Genomic DNA, 22,648 nt, shown 5'->3' on the forward strand with positions numbered 1-22,648 from the left:
AGAAAAACCAATAACCTCAGATATGCAGATGACACCACCCTTATGGCAGAAAGTGAAGAGGAACTAAAAAGCCTCTTGATGAAAGTGAAAGAGGAGAGTGAAAAAGTTGGCTTAAACCTCAACATTCAGGTAATGAAGATCATGGCATCTGGTCCCAACACTTCATGGGAAATAGATGGGGAAATAGTGGAAACAGTGTCAGACTTTATTTTTGGGGGCTCCAAAATCACTGCAGATGGTGACTGCAGCCATGAAATTAAAAGACGCTTACTCCTTGGAAGAAAAGTTTTGACCAACCTAGGCAGCATATTCAAAAGCAGAGACATTACTTTGCCGACTAAGGTCCATCTAGTCAAGGCTATGGTTTTTCCAGTAGTCATGTATGGATGTGTGAGTTGGATTGTGAAGAAGACTTGAGCGCCAAAGAATTGATGCTTTTGAACTGTGGTGTTGGAGAAGACTCTTGAGAGTCGCTTGGACTGCAAGGAGATCCAACCAGTCCATTCTGAAGGAGATCAGCCCTGGGATTTCTTTGGAAGGAATGATGCTAAAGCTGAAACTCCAGTACTTTGGCCACCTCATGCGAAGAGTTGACTCACTGGAAAAGACTCTGATTCTGGGAGGGATTGAGGGCAGGAGGAGAAGGGGACGACAGAGGATGAGATGGATGGATGGCATCACTGATTTGATGGACGGGAGTCTGAGTGAACTCCAGGAGATGGTGATGGACAGGGAGGCCTGTCGTGCTGCGATTCATGGGGGCCAAAGAGTCGGACACGACTGAGTGACTGAAGTGAACTGAACTGAAAGATGTCCCCCATAGTAAATGAACGATCCCCAGCGTCTGTGTCTGTCAGGCAGCAACACCTACTCTACTGAACATCAATTATCAGTTTTCTCCAAAGTGTGTACCTTCCCTTAGAAGTCGTCTCCTTACCCGCTCCCCTCTAATTCAAATCAATTAAACCTGCACTGATAAACAGATTTCTTCCTAACCACGTCATAGAAACTAAATAATTAAGTTTGTTAAAACTGTACCTAATGTGAAAGTAGAGACTCAGAATACATGGAAAACTCAGTGTATTGTTTCCAGACTAGAATACTCTGTAGCAAATTTTGGTACGGCTAAAAACAACATTTGGTATCTTTTCCGGGGACAACCATTTTTTTAAATTTGGAGGAATTTGAAAATGCATTTTTATATTAAACACACATGACTATACTATGGCCTAGATACACCTTCCAATAACTCTAAGGAGAAAGTTTCAAATTTACAAAATACGTTATGTTTGTAATGTACCTTCCTGGGCTATGCCCTTACACTTTTGAAACATTTAGTGAAAAAGTTTTAGGAACTAACGTAAGTAGTCAAAGGGCTTCCCTGATAGCTCAGTTGGCAAAGAATCGCCTGCAATGCAGGAGACCCTGGCTTGATTCCTGGGTTAGGAAGATCCTCTGGAGAAGGGAAAGGCTACCCACTCCAGTATTGTGGCCTGGAGAATTCCATGGACTATACATTCCATGCGGTCGCAAAGAGTCAGACATGACTTGTGTGACTTTCATTTAAGTAGTGAAAACACACAAGCTTGGTGCCTCCAATTTCTTCAAGTCAATTATCTTATTTTACATTTTTAAAAATTCTCAACTAGGTTTCAGATAAAAGACACCAGACTACAGCTGAGTTACTGATGGCTGGGATATTACCTTAATATCTATCACATTTTGTGTTCTGGCATGAATAACTTAAGTAAGAGATCAAGAAACGCGGCTGTGTAAGAATTCTTCCATGGTGATCCAGCCCAAGCAGTGCCTCAGTTTATATTATTAACTTGGAAGAGAGGAGGGAAGGGCAAAGGAGAGGCAGCAAGAGAAGAGAGGCGCTTCTCAGCTGTGCTTCTATGGAACAAGAGTTTCCAATTCTTAAGGGCACAGTGTTGGCTGAAAGGGACCCTGCGCGTGAAGTACTCGCTTATCATGGATGCAAGGTGACCTGGGGATTAGCCACCATCAACACCATCACTCCTACGCTTGGCTGCCCTTGAGCCATGCTCTCTGAGATTAGAGCCAGGTTACGGAAACTGCCTAAAAGCCCTGACCAGTAGACACGACTCACACCTGACCAACCAGGCTCAGAAAGGCTAAGTCATCGCCCACAGACACACAGCATGCTGTAGAACAGCATATGAACTGGGGTCTGACTCCACAGCCCAGGCCTTTCAGTGAAAGTCTACTCACCATTCACGCTGTTAGTTAAGGAAAATGTCACCCAGACCAAGGGAAGGGAATGTTTCATGAGATTAAAAAGGTCCAGAGTGTTCAAAGCAGAGAGTTAAGGAAGGCGGAGGGAAAGGAACAGCGGGCAGTCCTGCTGACCCTGAAGAAAAGTCAGTCAACAGAGACAGAGAACGCAGAGATGGCAAGGGCTCACCACAAGTGAAACCAAGGGAGCAGAGGAACAGATTGAGACGCCAGTTCAGCGGCCAGCCCAGCCAAGAAAGGCCTCCTGCACAGGCCTGGGAGAGCATGAGCTGCGAGGTCTGAGCTCAACAGCAGTCTTTGAAATGTTCTTTCTTCTTCTGACATTTTCAGTTTACTTGATGGTGGTTTTCAGGGTCTCAAAAGGGTTTCATAAAGGGCACCCAGACACAGCAGGCCCAGGGCCCACGTCTCTGGATAAACAAGGGGTCTGCAGAACCTCAGACCATAGGCAGAATTTTACGTGCCCATATTCTAACTGAAGCCTGCAATTCTACAGTAATTTAAAATCTCTGTCTAGTTATGTTCCTAAGCTACGGGTTTTTTATTTATGCTCATGGCCATGCCACCGGTTTATAGGATCTTAGCTCTCCAACCAAGGCTTGAACCCCGGCCCTCGCTGTGCAGCATCCTAACCACAGGACTGTCGGGGGAGTCCCTGGATTTTTTAAAGGACTCAAAAAGCAACCCTCCCAACTCCTAACGGCTGACTGGTGCAGGCCAGCACCCAGGTCAGATGAGGGCATGCACAGCCCGGGTTCTCGCCATGAGACGCGCAGCTTTTCCCACAAGCCAGCACTGACTGCCGCCCTCACACTTCCCGTTCTACCCTTCTAGTCTCGGAAGTCCGCACTTGGGAGTGAGGGATATAAAGGCCAGAGCACGGTGAGCACACCAAGGACAGCAGCGGCCTCGGGAAATGTTCAGAGTCCTCACTCTACAAGTCTGTGCTAGGCCCACGGCTCTGTCCCTAGAACACTCTTTCCATTGAAGCCTGGAAAAAGGCAAGTTGGCAGGGAACCTGAACAAGGAATTTTAAGAGAGACCTCTTAAATAGAAAGCTAGCTCTAAGTGAAATTAACCAGGGGCTCAATAGAAAGTAAAATGGGCTAAACGAGCCACTCCCTGTCCTAGAACCAGAAATCCTTTTTATCTGGATGTTGGAACCTTGGTAAAGATTGGCCATCAGTAGCAGGACCAGAATAGCAAGACTGTGTCACTAATAAAAAGCTCAGTGTGACTGGAGAAAGCATGAAAATAGAGGAGGAAGTCAGGCTGCTTTATATAGACCAGAGTTAGAAACAGACTCTGACCACAGGGCTGGTTGCTTTCCTAAAGTCAAATGTAATTAAGTCAAATTGTCTTAGCAGTTAGGGTAATAAAATTAGGGAAATACAATTACATCAAATTCCTATTCACTTTGTAACATCAACTCTTGACCTAGAAAACTGAGTGTAACTATTAATAAGCTAAGTTGAGAAAAAGGCATCTCTCTTTCATAACCTTTCCGAAGGCATAGGTAGTGATGAAAGTAACTATGAAGAAACATAGCTGACAGGATGAAGATAAAGGACAGCCACGGGCATCAGTGATTTCCCAGTCAGGTGTTAATCATTCATTAGTCTGTTTTCAGTCTTGAACTTCTGCTTACTATATTTTTTAAAGTAATAAAAATGGAATTTAGGAAGTGTGCATCAAGAGCAGTTACAGCTTTGAAAAACTAATGAAGTCAGATGTCTTTTTGACTAGAGTACTGGAGAACTAAAAAGTACCTGAGTTGCTTAGTTTGGATACTGTAGTGCAGTTATATAAGATGCCACCTTTGGGAGAAACTTGGCAATGGAGTCACGGGAGTCTATGTACTATTTTTGCAAATCCTTGTAAATCTACAATTATTTCAATATAAAAAGCTTAAAAATTTTTTTTTAAAGCACCTTGACCTAATTTAAAGTACACCCTGCTATATTGGAGACCAGAGTCTTCTGTGATTCTTCTGATAGAAAAGGAAGCTGCAATTAAACCAAAACATCTGAAGAAGCAAAAGGAACTGCAGACATCAGAAAATAATACTGTGTTTAGGAGTAAATACAAATTGGTACAATCTTTCTGTAGCCTAACAATAAAAAATCTAAAATGTTCATACAGTATGATTCACAAACATTTTGTTTTTTCTAAAAACAAAACTTAAAAAGGGAGAATACAGGAGTCTTTAAAGAGACAGTCAAAGAAAGAGAGAAAAGGAAAGAAAATAGCTTATATACACCCAGCAGAGGGACAAGAAAATTTCATAGCTTTCACAGTCCTATTTTTCCAAAACAGTAAAATTACAAAAATACAAGGTCACATATAATATCTGCATTGAAAATTCAAGTTTTAACAACAAAAAATCCATTTAAATATATCAGAACATTACTTTGAATTACTTCTCTACTGTGTGTGGAGAGACCCAAGTTTAATGCAAATGAAATACAAACCTGTGCTTTGATGATTTGCTAAATATATTATATTTTCTTTATTTTTTGGCAAATCTCCATATAGCAATATCTAAAAGATAAAAGGAGAAACATTATTTTGATATTTTAAAACATGTTCTACTGTAACATATAAAATATGACAATGCAAAACATTGACAAAAACATGATGTCATGAATATGTCATCCATGATTAACAGCTATTAGACTTCTCTTAGGAGCCTTACAGGCCATCAACAACAGCATATGACTAGAAAGAAGTTGAGCACAGGGAGGGTTAATGGTCACTAAGAGAAACAATGATCAGTCATCCTCCGGAATTTTTACTGATTTCTCGCAATATCTGAAACCCTGTTCATAAGGTATATCATCCTTCAAAGAGCCTACAGGGGGAGACACCGGTGTGCACACAGCAACTATGATGAAACATAATGCAAATATTATGAAAATACAGTCTATTTTAAAGAACTGTCAACTGCAGAGCTGCAGTAGCCATTTGTTAGGTGTGATAACACTATGGGAGATGATGAAGGGATGATCAGGAAGGGGGAGCCAAGGCATGGAGTGGCAGCGTCTGGGGCCAGCACGGGTGTGCCTGGCAGGGTCTGGGCCAAACCGGGGCTGCCCGCAGGCAGGGAGCTGGCGTGGGAGGACCGGAGCGAGAGCTGAGCCAGAACGCAGTGTCTTCTGAAAACCAAGCTAAGGACAAAAACTTTATCTGGGAAGTAATGGGGAAACTTGGATCCTGATTAGGACTCTATTACGACTCCATACAGAACTCCCTGGATGGAGTTCAAGTCATCCCGAGGAAGGGGGGCTGCAAGAAGGGGAAGGGGTACACAGTAGGCTTCAACTCCAGCATTCATGGTTTACATCTTTAACAGGGGGTGGGTACCCGGGTGTGCCTTACAGGAGTCTTTCTATAGTTTTGCATGTCTGAAATACTTCATAATCAATCATTTAAAGAAACTGGCAGTATATTTTTAAAGGCTTCAAAGGAAATGACTCCTAACACTGTAATTTTTTTCTTCAGGGCATTTCTGTTTCCATATCTTGTCATCATTGATTACTCAATGAATTAGCTACAGATCGATCTTTTTCCTGATGCTAGGGCAGACTGAAATCAAAAGGAGAAGAGGGTGGCAGAGGATGAGATGGTTAGATAGCATCAGCCACCCAGTGGACAAATGAATTTGGGCAAACTCCGGGAGAACACGGAGGACAGGGAAGCCTGGTGTGCTGCAGTCCACAGGGTCACAAAGAGTCGGACAGGACTTACAACACGACTGAGCAACAACTATCCTTTTAGATAGTCGCAGAGATTGTCTTTTGAATACAACACTACTCATTAATATCTTAACAACAGAACAAACAAAGGACTCTATCTCTGTAGATAAATGTAATTCAATGACAAAGTTCTGGAGACCAGGGACTCAGAATGAGATTTCTATTATCCTCCTCAGAAAACTATACTAAAACTGACCCAGAAAACTGGGTCAGTCAGTCAGTCAGTCAGTTCAGTCAATCAGTCGTGTCCGACTCTGCAACCCCATGGACTGCAGCCCGCCAGGTCTCCCTGTCCATCACCAGCTCCCAGAGTTTACTCAAACTCATGTCCATTGAGTTGGTGATGCCATCTAACCATCTCATCCTCTGTTGTCCCCTTCTCCTTCTGCCTTCAGTCTATGTGGGTAATATGTGTTTAAATATTTGCTCAGTAATTCTTTAATATAAATTGAGCCTCACTCCCCCCACCCTCACCATCCGAGCCCTCTAGGTCATCACAGAGCACCAAGCTGCTTGCTCAATAATTTTTTATTAATAAAGTTTATCAACACCAAAACAAAAAACCAAGATCAATGACTTGATCCATGCAAGGTTAAAAAGTGGAGTCCTAGTTTGTGAGTGATCCACCCTCTCAGCAATGACCCAGAGTTGCTTTGGGACCTTCAGGTAGGACTCACTGGGTTCAAAGCACTGTGAAAGAGAACTTCTGGCTTGACTTCCTTGGACAGAATACTCACAACGACAGGCTGTGGTTTAATTGATTCAATCTGAAAACCACTCTTTGGAAACCTGCCTGTCCTCAGGCTGAAGGCAGTACTTGAGCCACCCAGGGGGACTCTCCTTCCCTTTCACTTCATTAAGAGACTACAGCCTTTGAAGGCAGCTGACAAACAAAGTATTAAAAGGATTTCTTTTTTTTTAGTTTGATTGTGGTAGTCATTTCATAATGCATACTTATAACAAACATCATAATGAATAACATGAATAGGTAAAACTTTTGTGTGTCAAAAATAACCTTAAAAATTCAAATAATGGGTATTCACAGGATGATAGTTATCAATCATACAGAAAACATAGCATTGCAAACTTTATTTCCTATAAAACGAAATATATTCCACTTTAAAATAACACAAGCATGGTGAGGGTGAAAAGAAAACCACAAACAGAAGCACAGCCATCTAATCTCATGACACACCATCTCCAGAAGGGCAAGTGGCTACTACGCGCAGCGGCAGCAGAGTGGCGGCTGGCCGTCATCTGGTCCAGCACCACAGCCTCGCTCGGCAGCGGGCCGAGCACAGGCCAACCACGCTGCCTTGCTCAGGGACCCGTGACGAGTCAACAGCACCACTTAAGAAGATCTCACACCTTCACTACTTGGGCTCAGTCCACATACTATATACCACACTGGCCTTAAAACATCAGTTTCCTACTTTTGTTTATAGACACAACCATTAGCCCAAAAGCTTTGCAGGAAAGCCACCTCTGCTTTCCCTGAGGCTCACTAATTTCCTCCATCCTTAAATAGCTTCCAAACAACTGGCATTTTCAAAATGTAGTTTGTTAAAGTTCAACAGGTCCAGTGTTTAGAAACAGATCTTCAGCGGTATCTAGAAAAAGTAAGATAAGTAAGAATTCTGGTGGGCAAAACAGATGGGCAAACTGTGAAAGGAACAAAATCTTAATTCAAAGCCACTAAAGGGAAAATAAATGCATAGTTCATACTTTTAAAGATTATTCTTCAATGTGCATCTCACGGAAATAAAAGCTGTTTCCAGTTGAGATGCAAAAGAAGATGGTAAGCCTCTGACATGAGTTAGGATCTCAAAGTAGGTATTTGGATTCATTCCCTTTTTTTTTTTTTAATTTGTCACTATAACTTGTTTGGAATTCAACAGAAATGAGAGTTACAAAGAACTGCCCTTAATATTTGAAAATTTAAAAGCTCTAAAAGCAACGTAAGTGAAATGATGAACTGCAAACCTTACTGCAATAGATGCCGATTACTAAGTACTTCAAGTAAATATTGATTAGCCAAGGAAAGGAATACATGATTGTAAAGTTTATGTACCACATATATGTGTATGTGTACCACAGGCTCTTGAGAGTCCCTCTGACTGCAAGATCAAACCAGTCAATCCTAAAGGAAAATCAACATTGAATATTCATTACAAGGACTGATGGTGAAGCTCCAATCCCCTTTGGCCACCTGAAGTGATGGGAGCTGAAATTTGAAAACATCCTGAAGCTGGAAAAGATTGAAGGCAAGAGAAGGGGGCAGCAGAGGATGAGATGGACAGACAGCATCACCAACTCAATGAACATGAATCTGAGCAAACTCTGGGAGATAGTGAAGGACAAGGAAGCCTGCAGCCCATGGGGGTCACAGAGAGTCAGACACAACTTAGCAACTAAAACAACAAAAAGGGTTTCCCAAATTTAAAAAATTCCTAACAGCTTACAAAATACCCATACACACACACTGTTAAATGACTCTATGATTACCTAAAGCCACCTGCGTGCTCTCATTGCCGTCATCTTAGATCAGCTTTTTCACACCATTTATTCACCTTCTCAAGGAAGCCCTCCTGCCTTCTAATAAGCTGGACCCCAAGATTCATCACTCCCCCTTTTGCATCACAGTAAACTCTGTCGCCCTGTGTACCCCTATATCTAGCTCACATCACATTCCCCTTGAGGCCCACAAGCTCCTCAGGGGCAGGGACCTCATCCCTGTTCAGAGCCTCATCTCTCTGCCCAGAGCCCAGCACCCAGATGCTTTTCAGCAGATGTTCACTGAATCAATATGCTGCACCTGTACTTCTCACAAGTGGATAAAGCTATGCCTCACTTTCAACGGTAAAGAGCTGGGGCATAAACAAATACTTTAAGTACACCAGTGACTGACTTAAGGCATCATTCTGTGAGTCTTCTAGTACATGTATTTCAAATTACAATCACTTCACTGGCAGGTAATTTGTTCACACAAGGCATGTGGAAAACATGGCTGTTTTGGTTCTTCCTGAGTTTCTGAGTAATTTTAGGTTCATCACAATTGTTTAATTCGGGGTTCATCCATTTTTTTTAAAACTCATGTAAAATCCCTCCAGAGAAAAATAACAATGTTTTCTTAATTTTATTAACTTAACAGACAATAAAAATGCTCTTTGATTATCTTCATTGTGATTGAAACACACTGGTCACAGCTCTGCTCCAGTCAAACAAGCCTGTTTAGGTTGCACAAAGAAAGCTTTCAGCAGACCTGGGTTTGATGCAACACTGTCCTCTTACCTGGATCTCACCTTAACCTTTCTCTTGGTTTGTTCTCATAATTTGTAAACTACTTGAAGACTCCCTCTTTTGTATCCTAAAAGGGGATGGCAGAATGGAATCTAAAGTAATCACATATCTCACACAGTGGAATACCCACCCAACAATGCCTTGGGGACATAAAACACAGCATACTTTCTCTTAAACAAACAAACAAAATTCTTCATTTAGTTTAATATTAAAAAGCAGAGACACTACTTTACCAACAAAAGTCCATCTAGTCAAAGCTATGGTTTTTCCAGTGGTCACGTATGGATGTGAGAGTTGGAATATTAAGAAAGCTGAGTACTGAAGAATTGATGCTTTTGAACTGTGGTGTTGGAGAACTCTTGAGAGTCCCTTGGACTGCAAGGAGATCCAACCAGTCCATTCTGAAGGCAATCAGTCCTGGGTGTTCATTGGAAGGACTGATGCTGAAGCTGAAGCTCCAATACTTTGGCCACCTGATGGGAAGAACTGACTCACTGGAAAAGACCTTGATGCTGGGAAAGATTGAGGGCAGGAGGAGAAGAGGGCAACAGAGGATGAGATGGTTGGATGGCATCACCGACTTGATGGACATGAGTTTGAGTAAACTCCAGGAGTTGGTGATGGACAGGGAGGCCTGGTGTGCTGCAGTGCATGGGGTTGCAAAGAGTTGGACACAACTAAGTAACTGAACTGATCTCAGTAACATCTATTTCTTTCAGCATGTAAACTGAAATACGAACTTTGTGAAAAACTTCCTGCACTGTCCTTCAATATACATGGTGCTGTAGAAAGGGCTCAGAATATCCACCCCAAAATATGCCACTTTGACATGAGGTTTATTTTGAGCTGAAGGCAACTGAGAAACAGCACATACAGCTGTCCTCCCCCTAAACTTCCTTTTGTAAAGGTGACATTAAACTCCACTCATCAATGAGTCAGCAAACCTTACTAAACACTCTTAGCCACTTCCCAGGGACCGTCCCACCATTTACCAGCCCCAAGAACCCAACACACTTCTCCTCTATCTAGCTGTGTCTCCACAGTCTATTGTCCTTTGTTGTTAATAAAATGATATATACATCCCTGGACTGAAGAATTCCATGGACAGAGAAACCTGCAGGCTACAGTCCATGGGGTCACAAAGAGTTGGACTCGGCACCTAACACATACACATCCCTGGGCTGAGTCTAACCACCTCTTTTGGTTTTCACTTCTTTTCTGTGATGCTCCAATAAAAACACGCTTATTTAACGTGTAAAATACTAAATTTTTAAAAAAATACCGACATCAATGGAATTTGTATGACTTTTCTTCTGTTCTGACTTCTGTCGATTTAATTTGCAGGCCCAGCTACAGAACATTTTGCCTCCTCTATGCTGCAATATAATCATCATTAAGACACAGGCAGAAATGTTCAATTCAAATAAAGACAGAGATGTGAATCCTAGTCCATCACCTTACCAACTTTATGAACTTCAGCACAAGTACCTAACCTCTCCATGCCTTTTTTTGGTAACCTGTAAAATGAATGTAATACTCCCCACAGATTGTGGTGAAATAATTGAGACCATGAGAACTACTTCACATGATTCCTAGTAACAATCCCCCCACGTTAACTGTTGCTATTAGCAGTAGTGTTAGGCGCTCAGTCATGTCTGAATCTTTGAGACCCCATGCACTGTAGCTCTCCAGACTCCTCTGTCCATGGCAAGAATACTGGAGTGGGTTGCCATTCCCTTCTCCAGGGGATTTTCCAGACCCAGGGATAGAACCTGGGTCTCCTGCATTGCAAGCAGATTCTTTACCATCTGAGCCACAGGGGAAGCTCATGTTGTTATTATTACTATACAATAAGGTGAAACTTTTCACTCAAAACTGTGTTAAATGATGAATGGATAAGAGAAACAGATATCTAGTTTATCTTCCTTAAAAAAAAAAAAGTCTGATTATGTAGAAATGCAGCTATAATTTCAGCATAAATAAGCTGGCATATGTAATTCACACTGTGATTGTTTATAATTATTTAAAGTGAATTTTTAAATGTATTTCTATGTCAACGAAATATATTATTTCAAGATCACATACAAGATTTCTACTGTAATACACACGAAACAATGGTCTTTTCTGCCCAGTTTGAAACATTTCCCTGAATAGGAAAAGTATGATGCCTTTCTGAAACAAGGTTAAAATATACACATAGTCATTTGTCTAATAATCAGTATAAAAATAATTATTATGCAACATTTAAGTGGAACCTTACAAATCACAAAGCTCTCTTTATACAATATATTTGTCATATGTATCGCTTGATACTGTCTTCATTTACAGATTGTGTTTTTCCTGAGTATCTGTGATGGATCTGTCATTGAGCTAAACAGCTTCACATATTATCTCAGTCTTCAAAATAACAGGAAAATAAGTATTCCATTTAAGAATGAGAATATTGAGTTGAAAAGTTGGTTTACTCAAGCTAACAGAGAATGGCAAAGAACTGGGAATCTCACCCAACATCCAAAAATCTTTTGAATATAACAAATTACCTGCAAAAATTCCAAATAAAAATTGTCAAATGAGAAGGTGTCCTACGTATTAGAAGCTTATGTAATTTTTTTTTCACTTTGAACGTTAACCACAAAGAGCTAAGAAAGCCTTGAGTAAAAATTTAAAAACTGACATAAACGTTTTCCTGCTGCTGCTGCTAAATCACTTCAGTCATGTCCAACTCTGTGTGACACCACAGACGGCAGCCCACCAGGCTCCCCCATCCCTGGGATTCTCTAGGCAAGAACACTGGAGTGGGCTGCCAGTTCCTTCTCCAATGCATGAAAGTGAAAAGTGAAAGTGAAGTTGCTCAGTCGTGTCCTACTCTTAGCGACCCCATGGACTACAGCCTGCCAGGCTCCTCCATCCATGGGATTTTCCATGCAAGAGTACTGGAGTGGGGTGCCATTGCCTTCTCCAAAATGTTTTCCTACAGAAACACAAATTAAGAATGGGAGCAAAGCAACATGTACACACATGAGGAGTTGGCTTCACCACACAGCATGTAACACAGAAGAATTACCTTCCCCCAGTGAAGTGACCACTTGTCTTCAGTTATACTCCAGTGTTTCCTCCACTCTTTGCTCATTTTGTCATTTTATAACATCCCATTATACATTCAGTTAAAAAAAAAACAAAACTGACTTCTTTCTAACTGCTAAATTGTATGCTGGGAGCAGAAGCTATTTTATCAATGGAAACACTGGTGCCTCGCATGTGGTTAGCACTTAATATGACCCCATTTCCCAGTATCACCCCCATCATTTCTCTCTGCTTCTATCACATACACTCACACATACATATAGCCCTCTAAACCCACAGGCAACACTTATTTATTTGGGGTTTTCATTGCTAATTCATGGAAAGAAGCAGAGTAAATAAAAGAAACGTGACAGAACTGCTTATCTTTAAAAACTGCAAAAAAGTGCAGGTTTTTATTGACAAGTGTACGAAAGTCTCTCTATTGCCAGCTGTTTCAGAACTCCTTTTATAAGGTCTCTGACCTTATTCTCAGTCTTCGGTCAACTATCAGGGCCATTCAAGAGCCCCCACGGATTACACGTGAGATGTGCCCACATTTCCAAAGAAACACAGATCAGCATCCCGTGCAGAGTGCTCTGCCCTTTTGTTGAAAGGGAACCATCGAGTCAAGTCACTACTGCCACCTCCAAGGAGCTACAATCATGTAAAGGGGACTATATATATACATATATATAAATATGCTCCTGCTATGCTAATACTACATGCTAATGTTACATATAAATGATCCTGACATTGAGATGGGATGAGACCGTGACAGGTGAAGAGGAAAAGTGCCTGAGCTGGAAGCAAGCATCCTGAGAAGAGCAGTGCAAGGGCGCATTCTCGGAATGCGCTGGGAATGGGGGAGCGGGGACTGGGAAGGACGCAGCAGCTGCACAAAAGTGCCACCAGCGAATGGAAAAGCTGGCCAGGGCGGAGCTGTGACAGCCTTGAAGGCCAGCTTAGGAGTCTTCATTTTCACTCAGTTATCACCTGAATGAAACACACCATGTTACTCCTGCTTGAAGTATACAAGCTCAGAGTGGTTCATAACAATTGATACAGCCTTCTTGAATAATCTAGCAGAGTCACAAAGACTCTATAAAAGTCTATAAAAGACTCTATAAAGTCTATAAAACTAGACCCATTTAGGAAAGAGGGAAAGTAAACTGCATATACAGAGAGCCCTCTTTTCTTTTGTTTTCCATCATAATGGCACAGAGGTATCCCCATAGGTTAGATTACACTTAATGCTACTATAAAACCCATAAAACTCATCCAAGAACTTAATTTAAAATGGAGAAGTCTCTCCACAATTCATACATTTATTTAAAAGCTCCTGGTAGAAATCCAAAGTTACATATCACACTGTTGCAGGCTGGGAGAGGGTGTGTAGATAAGGGAACTTTAACTGTCTCAAAATCTTTTTGCAGTGTTTGAATATTTTATTGCACCTGTAACTTAGATTTTCTTATAAGTCTGTTCCCCGGCCGGACTTAAACTGTGTTAGATTGGAATCATATTTGATTGAGAAATGTTTAATTTCCTCTTTCAAAGGTTGTGTCATTCTGCTTAAGCATCTTCCGGGTTCTGCGCCTCCTAGCTAAACTGAAGGTAGTAGTCTAAGGTCTCTAAAAGTCTTCACGAGAATGATAAATAAGTAGAAGAAGGAGAAAATAAAAGGAAACAAGGAAATATTTACATTCTACATAGAACTACTAATATTTGAGAAGAATCTGGGCAACATTTTAGCAGAAGTGAAGACAGAATCCAAATGTGATAAAGGGCTTGAGGTCCCTTCTCTGATTCTGAATACACCTTTCATTCTAATAGCTCAGCTGCTTTTACACGATGCATGCTCAGTCACGCCTCACTCTGTGAGACTTCATGGACTGCAGCCCGCCAGGCTCCTCTGTCCACGGGATATTCCGCAAGAACACTGGAGTAGGTTGCATTTCCTGTCTCCAGGAGATCTTCCTGAACCAGGGATGGAACCTGAGTTTCTTGCATTGGCAGGAGGACTCTTGACCACCGCACCACCTGGAAAGCCCGCTTTTTAAAGGATACGGAATACAAATTTATCTCATTAAGAGTTTAGCACTACTTTTGAGGACACAGTGCTACCAAAATAAAGAACTAGTTATAATGGCCTCCAGATATGAAGGCCTTGAGGGTTTCTGAGGAACTTGAAACAACCTTTAAAATAAATGTATAAATTATTAGAGTATTCTAATTGAACACATTATATAAACATTAAAATCTTGGACTTAATTGTCTTACTTCTAGTGTTATTTAAACTATTTTATATTTGAAACAGGTCAATTGAAAAACTAAATTTATTTCATACCGACTGTCATTATTTGATGGTTACAATGTATCATGTTAGCATTTAGGGAGGTAGGGATTAGCAGTCATTAATGTAAAATCTATTTTAAAGTAAACCAGTTGTTACTGATTTAAACAGGAAGAAGATGGTAACTAAAATACTTAGGTTTTAATGAGGAGGCATGTTGTGTATCACTATGTATTTTGGTCTGCAAATATCAATGATCAGTTTTTCCTATATTCCAGTAGAAGGAGGAGAAAGTGCAACATTTTTTTAAATACACAAGAAAAATGAATCCTGACATTTAGAAGATTATCACTAGATACTGGTTCTTCATGTATTTATAAAAGGATGTCTGATGGTCTCAAGCATGATTCAAAATTTTATTTAGCGTGCGTGGGTCCTTGATGAAGTCTGTTAGGAATCCTTGAATTGAACAGAACTGATCATCAACAGACTAAACTTTTAAAAAAACCACGTGCTGAGGTCTATACTGAACAGATGGAAGGTGAGATATACAACTTCAGAAACACCGGAAAGTTCAGACACATTTTTTAGAATAAGAAACGTATTACACAAATTATTTCAGCCGTATATGTTGTATAGCATGGGACATGTTACAGGCTTTTATCTAAAATTTTAAAAAACAACAACACTGTAGGTAGAATTCTTTTTCGAAGAGGTAAATGACTGTGTTATATGTTCTGTTTCCTAGCCTGCACCAACTGACATATGATGTAAAGTTAAATACGTACCATGACAAAACCTCACGTTTAGGCAACTGTGGTGAAGTAAGAACCCAGTGGGGAAATGACTGTTCTGAATTAGTGAAAATTTTAAATGAAGCCCATTGTAAAAGTCAAAGATCAGGAAACTGTTATCTGGAAAAGCAGTCTTTCTCTTCTAGGAAACACAAATACTGATTTAAACAGGCCCTGGCTTCTAGTTTCCACCCCTCAAACCTCCAACTGGGGCAAGTTCAGAGTCATCAGGCATTAACAGCAATGCAACTGCAAATTCAAAATAGTAGCTGGTGGACAAGAGGGTGTAAGCAACAGCACTAGGGGGGAGAAAAAACGAAAAAATAAAATAAAAATAATGCCATCCCATTCACTCCAATCCACCCAACAAGAAAAGAAGAGGGCTGGGTATAAGGAAAACCAAGAATTAAGCTCTACTTTTCTCCCCAAATTGGAGAAAAAAGGAAAATTCACAGTTTTTCCTCATAGTTGCTATTTTTGTGTAAGACTTCAAAAAATTTAATAAAGAGGGCCTTCTCATTTTGTTTTGCGAATTTAATCTACACATAATCCATTCTCTACAGAGAAGGAAAGGAACAGAAAGAAAAACAAAAAAGATTAGCCACACACTTAAGCCTAGTCAAAGTTGGCAAGAATGTTATCTCCGGTAAGGCTTCTACAGTAACAAATGTATTACTTTTCATGCCCAGCTTTCAAGCATCCTGGGGAAGAACGCGAAACACAAAGTTGCATTGCCTGTCCAAAGAGTAACACCAATCGGTCTGCAGAGAAGGTCTCCGATTTCTAAGATTTCTAAGAGTTCCAGCATGACCATCTCCTCTCAGACCAAGCGCCAGAAACTGTCAACTGCCTGCCCTACTTATATGTCCATCTGCGCCGACTTCGCCAAGCACGAGACAGACAGTTACAGAAGCGGGAAGAGGGAGCGGTTGATCCCACTTGTGGCCTCAGAACAGCGTTCCTGCAGCTATACCCAGAGACTCGGGGTGCCCGCTCCGAAGCATCGGGCCAAACCCCGGAGCGCGACCGTGAACGTGGCCCGCAGGGCGAGGATGGGGTGGCGGCACGTGTTCGCAGGGCCGGACCTGCACCGGCCGGGGGACACGCGGCGGGTCGAAGCTGGGAAATGGGCCCGCGACCCCCCACCCCGCCGCCGGGTCCCCCGACAGCGGCAGGGGCGGCGGCCCGCGCGCGGGGGCCTCACCTGCACCCCGGTGTAGTTCTCGAAGAAGAAGAGCACCATGCTCTGATAGACGCAGTAGAGCCGGTCGTCCACCGCCTGGTAGAAGCGCGAGGGCAGCAGGGCGGAGAGCAGCCGCCAGGCGCCCCAGGCCAGCACGTAGGTGGGCGCCGCGCCCAGGAGCACGGCGGCCGGCAGCACGCAGCGCACCGAGTGCATGTGGAGCACCAGGGACAGCAGCATCCTCCCGTCTCCGCGCGCCCGGCGCTCCGCCGGCCCTGCGCCGCTCCGCCGCCTCCCGCCTCCGCGAGGCCCTTGCTCGCAGGCCAATCAGCTGGCCGCGCCCGGTCCCGCCGCCGCCCCCTCACCGCGCCCGGCCGCCCGCCGCACCTGAGACGCCCGGCCCGCGCCCGCTCGGGCCTCCGCCCCCAGCCGCATGGGCCGGGCCGCCGCCGGAGGGCGGGCGCGCTGGCGAGCGAAGGGCGGGGCGCGCTGATCGCGGCCCGGGGCAAAGGACGCCAAGGCCCTCAAGGGCTGGGGGGCTCAAGACCGCTCACACCCCATGACCTTCTGCCCCGGCCGGGGGCGGGGCTCCACGCCAACAACACGCCTCCCGATAGGCTGCCCGTCGCTATAGTCCCCCGCCGGGGGCGGGGCCCCGCGGCAAGAATTCGCCTCCTGATTGGTTGAGCGCTGTCGACGGTTGAAACGCTGCTGCTGCCCAGCCGCGTGGACTGCCCCGTTCGGGCAACTGCGCATGCTCCAAAGGTCTCTCAGCCCCGCCCCCTCCGGGGGCGGGCGCGCGGGAGCGACGCGGTGACTGGCTGTAGGGATGCGGTCCTGTGGGTGCGGGTCGGCGAGGGGATCGAGGTGGCCGGGCACCCCGTGGTCGGGCTCTGAGCACAGGTGGACTTGAGGGGACGCCCCACCACCTGCTCTTACGACCGAAGGCCCCTGGACGCCGGGATGCGCCCTCGAGCCGAGTCGTCCCCTTCCGGTGGTGCGCACAGGTGAAGCTCGGCACCTAGAAGGTGCTGCAGACCCTGGCTGCCCGGCTGACAGATTCGTCAGGCCGCCTGGGTCAAGGCCAGCAGGAGACAATCGGGGCAGTTACAGAAGAGCCACACAGCGGCTCTCGGGGCTCTCGCCCTGCGTTCTACAATCAGGCTGCCCTTCCTCTTCACGGCGGCGCCCACCCGCTCGCCTCGGCTCCTGCCTTTGCTCCCCGGCGGGTGCCCAGGACCCCGCTTCCTGCCCTTCACTCGTCCTTTAGCTTGTGTCTGAATCAGATTCCTTCTTTCTCATCACTATACGTTCACGCGTAGCTGGACAGCCTTTTTACAAGGTTGTTTAATTGATCAGATTCACTCTTAGTTTTTTAATTGTTGGATGCCAAATTTTATTTTTTTGAACTTTTTATTTTATATTGCGGTATAGCAGATGAACGGGCTTCCCTGGTGGCTCAGATGGTAAAGAATCCGCCTGCAATGTGGGGAGACCTGGGCTCTGATCCCTAGGTTAGGAAGATCCACTGGAGGAGGGCATGGCAACCCACTCCAGTATTCCTGGAGAATCCCCGTGGAGCATGGTGGACTACAGTCCATGGGTCCAAAGACTCGGACAGGACTGCTAAGCACAGCACAGCGCGTAGCAGATTAACAATGTTGTGATAGTTTCAGATGGACAACAGAGGGCCTCAACCATGCATATACATGGGTCCGTTCTCACCCAAACTCCCTCCCCTTCCAGACTTATCAGAGTCACTCTTGCTTTACTTCCGCAGGCCTGGCTGTTTAATGTCTTCCTGATAGCTTATGCTTAGCCTCATTTTTTGTGTAGTTCTTGAAGGTACTTGCACAGTGGTGGTGGTGGTTCAGTCACTTCAGTCATGTCTGACTCTTTGGGACCCCACGGACTGTAGCCCACCAGGCTCCTCTGTACATGGGATTCTCCCTACAACCCATGGGAGTGGCTTGCCATGTCTGCATGAACATGGGGAATAAAGTACTGACATACTTCTGTGACCTTCACAAAAATCTAAGACATCAGGGCAGCTGTTTTATTGTTATGAAAACAGATTCCGAGGCCTTCTGGATTCTTCTACCATCCTTTGACTACAATGAGTGTGGTTTACTGTGTAATCCTTTAAGTGAAAAAAGAAAAAAAAATTTTTTTCTGAATGCAAGCCTGTGAAAGTGTCTGTCTGACTCTTTGCAACCCGAAAGACTGTAGCCCACCAGGCTCCTCTGTCCATGGAATTCTCTAGGCAAGAATATTGGAGTGGGTTGCCATTTCCTTCAACAGGGGATCTTCCTGACCCAGTGATTGAACCCAAGGAAGCCCAGCCAAACGCATTTAGTGGCATTTTGTGGAAAATTGTAATCAGGTCCACAACAGTGGCTACCTGATTTGACTGTCTGTACACAGTTGACATGTAACATGACTGGTAAGTGGTCACCCTGAGGGACAAAGCCAGATGAATGGAAATTGCTCAAAGAACAAGTGTTTGCACAGGTATATTGCCAGCAGGTAAGCATTCACAGTAGAGAGATTTTCAACAGGATTTTTGGTCTTTTTTTTTTTTTTTTAATATGGAACACTTGCTGAATTTGCATGTCATTCTTGCACAGGGACATGCAAATCTTTTCTGTATCATTCCGATTTTAGTATATGTGCTGCCAAAGCAAGCACACCCCTTTTTATGTGGAAAGCAATGCCCAGTGAGAACTAGATTCATACTGGAGGGGAAAAGTCATGGATATAGGATAATGCGCACAATCAGTGTCCCCGTGCTTCCTTGACTTAAATGAGACCAGACATCTGTACAATTAGGGAAATGCATGAAGGGATAGGATTCTCTGGTGATTCAGAAGGCAAAGAACCCACCTGCAATGGAGGAAAGGAACAGAAAGAAATCTTCCCAATCCCTGGGTTGGGAAGATTGCCTGGAGAAAGAAATGGCAATGCACTCCAGTGTTCTTGCCTGGAGAATCCCATGAACAGGGGAGCCTGGCGGGCTACAGTCCATGGGGTCACAAAGAGTTGGACAGGACTGAGTGACTAAGCACACAGACGTGAAGGGATAAAACTGGTTCAATGTTAACATTACAGTCTGTACACATGAAGTCAGTAAATGTGTGTGATATGTGTAAATATGTTACTTCTTGTGGATTATCCCTGTATTGGAGAAGGAAATGGCAACCCGCTCCAGTATTCTTTGCTAGAGGATCCTGTGGACAGTGGAGCCTGGTGGGCTGTCCATAGGGTCGCACAGAGTCAGACAGGACTGAAGTGACTTAGCAGCAGCAGCAGCAGCAGCCCTGTATTACTGTTGGTCAGCAGGTTGTAAAGTTTTGTGCCAGGTTCTGGCATGGGGACACTGAGAACTTGAGCTGCCCTTGTCCTCTATTTATATCCAAACTCAGCCCCTTCCCACTCAATTATCCCCTGTGCCCTGCAGCCTCCTTATCTGCAGACTCCCAGTCACAAATTTACTCTCCTGCCCACCTCTTAGGCTGTACTCAGGCCACACCTTCTGCCTTTACTTTCTAACCTTGTACATATTTTAACCCCTTGCAGTGGGGTGAGTTTTATGTAAAGGGGAATTCATGGTACCATACGGACATATAATAACAAGATCTCATTTAGGCTGGGCACATAGAAGGCTTCTCAGGCAGAGAGTTGACATGAAACTCGAGTGTGAGCTTGCTAGGGTAAAACTAGGGATGAGAAGGAAGAGGAAGCACCTTCCAAGGGAGAACAGCATGTCTGCAGGACTAAAGTTAAGAGCTCACAGGTTCTCAAGGCTGAGGAAAACTGTGTGCCGCAAGTAACGTCCTTTTTTTTAAAATTCAGATGCCCCCTAGAAGTATGTTGTGTATTTCCCTCACTTGTTTTTAAGCTAATATCTACACTTATTTTTATCATAAGTTTAATCAGTTAAAAAAGAAGTAAGTTCCCATGAGTTGTGAATAAAATTTTAAATTAAGTGATTATAGAAATCTTTTAAGTGGAGCCCATGGGTTGGCTCAGTGGGTAAAGAATCTGCTTGCAATGTGGGAGACACAGGAAACTCAGGTTTGGTCCTGGGGTCAAGAAGAGCCCCTGGAGAAGGAAATGGCAATCCACTTCAGTATTGTTGCCTGAAAAATATCATGGACATGGAAGCCTAGAGTGCTGCTGTCCATGGGTCACAAAGAGTTGGACACGACTTAGTGACTGAACATCAAGATTTTTCCCAATTAGAATTTTACGCTGATCCTTTATCTCCTTGAAAACATTTTCATTCCACTTCTGCCACATCATTTTATCTTCACGGAATATATTTTATGCTTCCAAGTCTTTTTTATTGATCAGACTGTATTTTCAGGTTATGTGTGTGAAGTCGCTCAGTCGTGTCCGACTCTGCAATCCCATGGACTGTAGCCCGCCAGGCTCCTCTGTCCATGAGATTCTCCAGGCAAGAATACTGGAGTGGGTTGCCATTTCCTTCTCCAAGGGATCTTCCCAACCCAGGGATCGAACCCCGGTCTCCTGCATTGCAGGCAGACGCTTTATCCTCTGAACCCAGGGAAGCCTATCAGAGCTCCTAACAGTTAAAATTTCTTCTGGATTGAGCTATGGCTGTTGTTGGCAATGCACAATTCAATCATTGTATATCACAAAATCTGATAATTACTGTAAATAAAGTTTGTGTTAATGATACTTCAGTTACCAACTCAATGGACATGAGGGGTTTTTAAAATTTTTTTCTTTTTTCTTTTTTGGACATGAGTTTGAGCAAACTCCAAGAGATAGTGAAGGACAGGGAAACCTGGCATGCAACAGTCCCATTGGGTTGCAAAGAGCTGAACATTACTGAGCAACTGAACAACAGTTAAAGGAAGCTATCTGTAAGGCAATTATCCTTCAATAAAAAATTAATTTTAAAAGAAATTAAGTTATTCTTTGTGTGCTAAAGTTATTACACCTTTCCCATCTGAGTGCAGAATCATATGGAAGATGGAGAAGGGGCAAGTGAATGGGACATTGTGAAATACAAGGTGTTCTGGACTCCTGGAATCTTCTCAGGCAGATTAAATGGACAGATATCATTGACTCAATAAATCTAGTTAAACAGTCAGTAGCAGAGTGGTTACATGAATAAACCAAGATGACACAAGAAATGAAATGGTACACAGCAATTTAAAAAAAAAAAGTAGACCCAAATGTATCATCATAGATCTGCATGTGAGGTGAAAAAAGCAAGTTGTTGGATAATGCATGCTCAGTAGAGTCTGACTCTTTGCAATGCTATGGACTATAGCCTGCCAGGCTCCTCTGTTGCTGGGGTTTTTCAGACAAAAATACTGGAATAAGTTGCCATTTCCTCCTCCAGGGGATCTTCTGGATCCAGGAATCAAATCCGAGTCTCCTGTGTCTCCTGCTTGTCAAGCAGATTCTTTATCATTGAGCCATCTGGGAAGCCTGCTAGATAATATATGCACTATTATCCCATTTCTGTAAAAAAAAAAAAAAGAACAAAAATCTATATTTCTAGATGTAAAAGTCCAAAAACTACTGAAGACAGTGGTTTTCTCAGGGGAGAGGAAGTAAGATTAAATGAAGGTCAGCTGGACTTCCTGTATCATTTCAAGTTTTAACAAAGAAATATTGATTTAGCAAATATGTATCCAGCATTCCACATCCCACTTCTTGCTGGGTGTCAGAGATAAAGAGAGAACAAATAAAGACCCTGAGGCCATGACCTTTGCTGGTCTGGGGTGGGATAATGGGATTAATCTGTTACAGAGGCAAATAAAAATAATTCAGAAAAACAAGCCAAGAGGTGACTTTGGCAAGAGATAGCCAGAAGGTGTGATCTGAGGGCGTTACTTGACCTTAGTGATAGGGATGGGGAGGGAAGAGTGAAGGATGCCTCTCCAGTTTCAGGCTTGAGTAAACCAGGTGGAGTTTGGTTTCATCCTTGAAGGGTGGAAACAGGTTCTGTGGGGCATGGACCTTC

At 43.5% G+C, this 22,648-nt stretch overlaps 1 protein-coding gene across 1 annotated transcript in view; it reads right to left on the reverse strand.

The window, feature by feature from the left end:
* Positions 1 to 17,011, reverse strand: part of AGPAT5 (1-acylglycerol-3-phosphate O-acyltransferase 5) — a 46,010-nt gene extending 28,999 nt beyond the window's left edge. Inside the window, exons 1-2 of the mRNA XM_018042052.1 lie at positions 16,669 to 17,011; positions 4,731 to 4,800 (exon numbers count right to left, since the gene is read on the reverse strand). Of these exons, the coding sequence (XP_017897541.1) occupies positions 4,731 to 4,800; positions 16,669 to 16,887 (289 nt within the window). The 5' untranslated portion in view covers positions 16,888 to 17,011. The remainder of the gene's footprint in view (positions 1 to 4,730; positions 4,801 to 16,668) is intronic.

Source organism: Capra hircus, chromosome 27 (genome assembly GCF_001704415.2).
Source record: "Capra hircus breed San Clemente chromosome 27, ASM170441v1, whole genome shotgun sequence".
Taxonomy (NCBI): domain Eukaryota; kingdom Metazoa; phylum Chordata; class Mammalia; order Artiodactyla; family Bovidae; genus Capra; species Capra hircus.